Source organism: Helianthus annuus, chromosome 4 (assembly GCF_002127325.2).
Source record: "Helianthus annuus cultivar XRQ/B chromosome 4, HanXRQr2.0-SUNRISE, whole genome shotgun sequence".
Lineage (NCBI taxonomy): Eukaryota > Viridiplantae > Streptophyta > Magnoliopsida > Asterales > Asteraceae > Helianthus > Helianthus annuus.
The window spans coordinates 70,311,254-70,315,266 of NC_035436.2; the positions used below are offsets into that span (position 1 = coordinate 70,311,254).

Sequence of the window (4,013 nt, forward strand, 5' to 3'; positions counted from 1 at the left end):
GCCATGTCATTTTTTCCATGTGTCAAGAAAAAAATGGAGCATAAGATGTCGGGGTCGGATTATTTTAATATATGAATTATAGTTATTAAAAATTAAAACACTTTAATTACATTAAAAATTAAAAAAAAAACAAGTTAAAATCCACGTCATCACTCGACAATAGCATCAAATAAAAAGAAAAAAGGAAACAAAAACCACATTACTACGATTACATATGAAATAGATAAAAAAAAAAAAAAAAACCTTTAATTTTAGTGAAAACTGAATATTGAGTAATCTGATTGTAGCACTTTTGACCTAATTAGAACACTTTTAAAACTTGGTTACTATTCTACAAAATTAATACTAGACATTCTCATCGTCTCTAGTCAGGTTTGTTCACTTGATGGTAACTTGTTTAAAAACTCAAAATACATTGCTCAATCAAAGTCAGATTTGTTCAATCGGATATGTAAAGCTCAAACAAATTTTGTCCAAATACTAGTCAAGTGGCGTCGCATCTTGTGATGCACGCACCATGAAATCGCATCGCGTAATGCAATCTCATCACTGCGTCATGCTCCCACGCATTTTAAAATCAGGTTTGTACATTTCAACAAGTGTTCATAAAGCAAGTCACAAAAGATTTATTCGTGTAATAAATAACCTTAAACAACCCAAATAATTAACCAAGTTGACTTGAACAATGCTCTAGATTTGACCACTACTAACACAATACAAGCACAAATTTCAGTCATTTTCCAACTGATCATAAATTCAAGGTTTCATTTCTGCCAAGAAAGAAAATTCAAAAGTATTCTGAAAAAAAGAGATGTGAATGAATCATTCAAGAGGTGCTAGTTCTCTTAAAATCTAACATCTGAACAGAACATGAAGCAGGATTCAAACTTCTCTGCCCCCAAATTAAAGAATGCTATCATCACTTCATCATCACCATAATCTACCCTTCTGCTTAAACAAACTTCACATGTTTTCGATACCGAACCACTTTCGGATTGAATAAACAAATAAAGACGGCGTTCTTTCTCCCCCCGACTTGAAAGATCGAATCTTTATGACATGAAACACCATGAACGTGCATTTTGAGCCAGATGAAAGCGCGGTTTTGAACAATGCATTAGAATTTTCAGTGACCCGACGAATCTTGAAACGGGTATAAATCAGGGTGCATGGGGAAATCTGTATAAATTCACAGGATCTCGACAAATTGGGGTGCATCGGGCCGTGGTCCATCGAGGGACCTATACATATAGAGGGTTTCTACAAAATCGCCCCTCTCTCCTTCCTCTTCATCCCGTCTAAAAACCTCAACCCGTAATTTCGGCAATCGTCTAGCAACCTCCAAGCACCCTTGTCTAGTCACACGACATGAAGACATCCAAACGAACCTCATATCGTAAAAACGGTGCAAACCCGACTGCAAACCAGAGTCCCCAAACGGACAATCTCTGATCTCGAGCTTTTGCAAATTCGTGCACCCCTCCAACACGTATTTGAGCCCATTGTCACTATCCCCATTAAAAGCCACGGATAACGTTCGCACCAATTTACCATACTGCCCTATGTAACTGAACGCTCTATCCGTTAGCATACCGGAAACGGCTAGCCGAGTGAGTTTCGTGCAATTCTTGACGATGGCTCCGAAACCCTCGTCCATGGGTTCACCAGTGACCCGATCGGGTCTGTACCGGCCGATTATACAAAGACGAAACACTACAAGATCCGGGCAGTTTTTCGACATGGCGATAACCGCTGCGTTCGTCATCTGCTGACAAAAGTAAAGAATGGATTGCAGTTTTCTACACCCTAAAGAAATTGCAAGAAGACCGACTTCGGATACTGGCCCCTCATCGTATTCCTGAGCGTCTACAGGAAATATACGAAGCTCACGAAGATCTTTACATGTATCTGCTACTGCTTGAAGTCCTTCATCACAAATTGTATCAAATGCCTAGATAAAGATATACAATGATAACAATACGTAAACATTTAGAGTTCAAGTATGGATTTGAATCGAAAAAAATTACGAAACTTACCCAAAAAACCTGTAACTTATGACAGTGGCGGATAACGGGCTTGAACTGCTCGGCATTAACGTTAGCAAAACTAAGATTCAACGACGTGAGATTACCGCAAAGCGGAACAATGGTCGGAAAATACTCAGGGGCGATTTCCCGAAACCCCGAGAGACAAACAATCGATTTACACGCAGCAAAAGCAGCAGCGTAATCCGGCTCTTGATGATCCCCCTGTTGCTGATTGATTTCCACCAACGGATTAAACGAACCGGTACCCAGATGAGTCAACTGTGGCGCTCTTACAATCAACTTATAAAGCTCCTGTATCGATACAGGCGTATTCAACTTAAGCTTCTTTAACAACGGTGATCTTGCCACCAGTCTCTCTAACGCGTCGAAATTAACTTCCGCTTCGACACAATCGAAACACAACGACTCCAAATTCGTTGTTCCCTCGGCTGGGAAACATGAAATCCAATCGACTTCATCTACCGAAACCGAAACGTCATCTTCAATCAACTCAAGAACACGAAGATTCCTGATTTAATTTCAATCCAAACACACAATAATTAATATACAAGTCCTATATTAACTGTCAAAAGATCCAATCCGTACACCTTAACTAAAATGCACATGAAATTGAAATGCAAACCGATTGAAATTCAGATCCAGTTTTACAAAAAAAAAAATCCCCTTATTTACCTGCAGTGGCTAGCAACAAGAGCAAGTCCAGTAGTACCAAACCCCTCACAACAAACCAACACAATCTCCTTAAAATTCACAAACGAATGAGCAATAACCGCCAGATCATCATCCGTAACTAACATACGCTTCAAATAAATCTTTTCTAGCGCACGATAAGCGTTAGCCATAGCGTGCGCCCATGGAGTGAAATACGCACCCCAATCCACCGGCAACAAACTAAAATCAGCGAACCGGGGTTTCCCTTTCAACGCAATGGACCGGATTCTTTTAAACCGGTCCGTCACCCGCTTCGGAGCTATTGCGTAACAGTTTCCGATGAACAGATCGGATCTGGTGTGTGCTTCCGCACGGTACCATGATTTGCAGACGAGTGACACCGCGCTTCTGTCACGCCGTGACGTCAGAAATACTAACACGTTTTCGATTACGTTTTCCAGAACTTGATCTGGATACGCCGTGAAATATTCTCCGGCGACAGTTCCGGTGATGGTTCCGGCGCCGGAGACAGAGTTTCTGACCTTACCGCCGCCGGAGTTATCTTCAGACATAAGGAAGTGATGGATCAATTGGGAAAGAGATTAGGGTTTTGGTGTGGAAAAGTTTGCATTTGATGTTGTGAACAATAATAATAATAATAATAATAAATCAGTGGGTGTTTTTATTATTGATCTAGAGGGAGGGAGGGAAGGGGGGTCTATTATTATCTGGGGTTTTTGTCTTTTATATTGTACTGGTACTAGTGGTACATCACTACATTCATATATACATAATAATTGTTTGTTGTTACCTTAATTTGTTAGTGGAGGGTTCAAATGAGAAGAAAATTTTTGTAAGAATAAAAGAATAAGTTTTAAACCAATAGAAATGCTCTATTTACTTCATTTAATATGTGTATTTAATATTATTGATAAGGGCATATAGGTAAATTTCTAATTGTAATTAATTAGCTAACTAATTAAACTTGTAACTCACTTTTAAATATACTCTTTTAAGATAAAATAATTTAGGGTGAAGGAAAATTTTTGACATGTGTAGGATAAATTTTAGTGTGTGTAGGATAAATTCTTAAATGTGTATGATAAATTTATATATGCGTAGGGTAAATTTCGGTAAGTGTAAGATACATGTAGGATAAATTTTAAAAATGTGTAGGATAAAATGTTTTTTGCTTTATTAATGAGAGATAACATAATTAATGGGAGGAGTTATAAACTATTTAATGTTTTACCATTATGCCCTTTGTTCTTTTTCTTCTCACATTAAATTTCTTCTCAAATGAACCTTCCCCTA

At 38.3% G+C, this 4,013-nt stretch overlaps 1 protein-coding gene across 1 annotated transcript; it reads right to left on the reverse strand.

The window, feature by feature from the left end:
* Positions 1-606: 606 nt before the first annotated feature.
* LOC110912090 (transport inhibitor response 1-like protein) lies at positions 607-3,450 on the reverse strand. The gene is made up of 3 exons (XM_022156758.2): positions 2,721-3,450; positions 2,037-2,556; positions 607-1,951 (listed from the first exon to the last, which is right to left on the reverse strand). Exons 1-3 carry the CDS (start codon positions 3,269-3,271, stop codon positions 1,190-1,192), a joined length of 1,833 nt encoding a protein of 610 aa, XP_022012450.1. The 5' UTR covers positions 3,272-3,450; the 3' UTR covers positions 607-1,189.
* Positions 3,451-4,013: the final 563 nt, after the last annotated feature.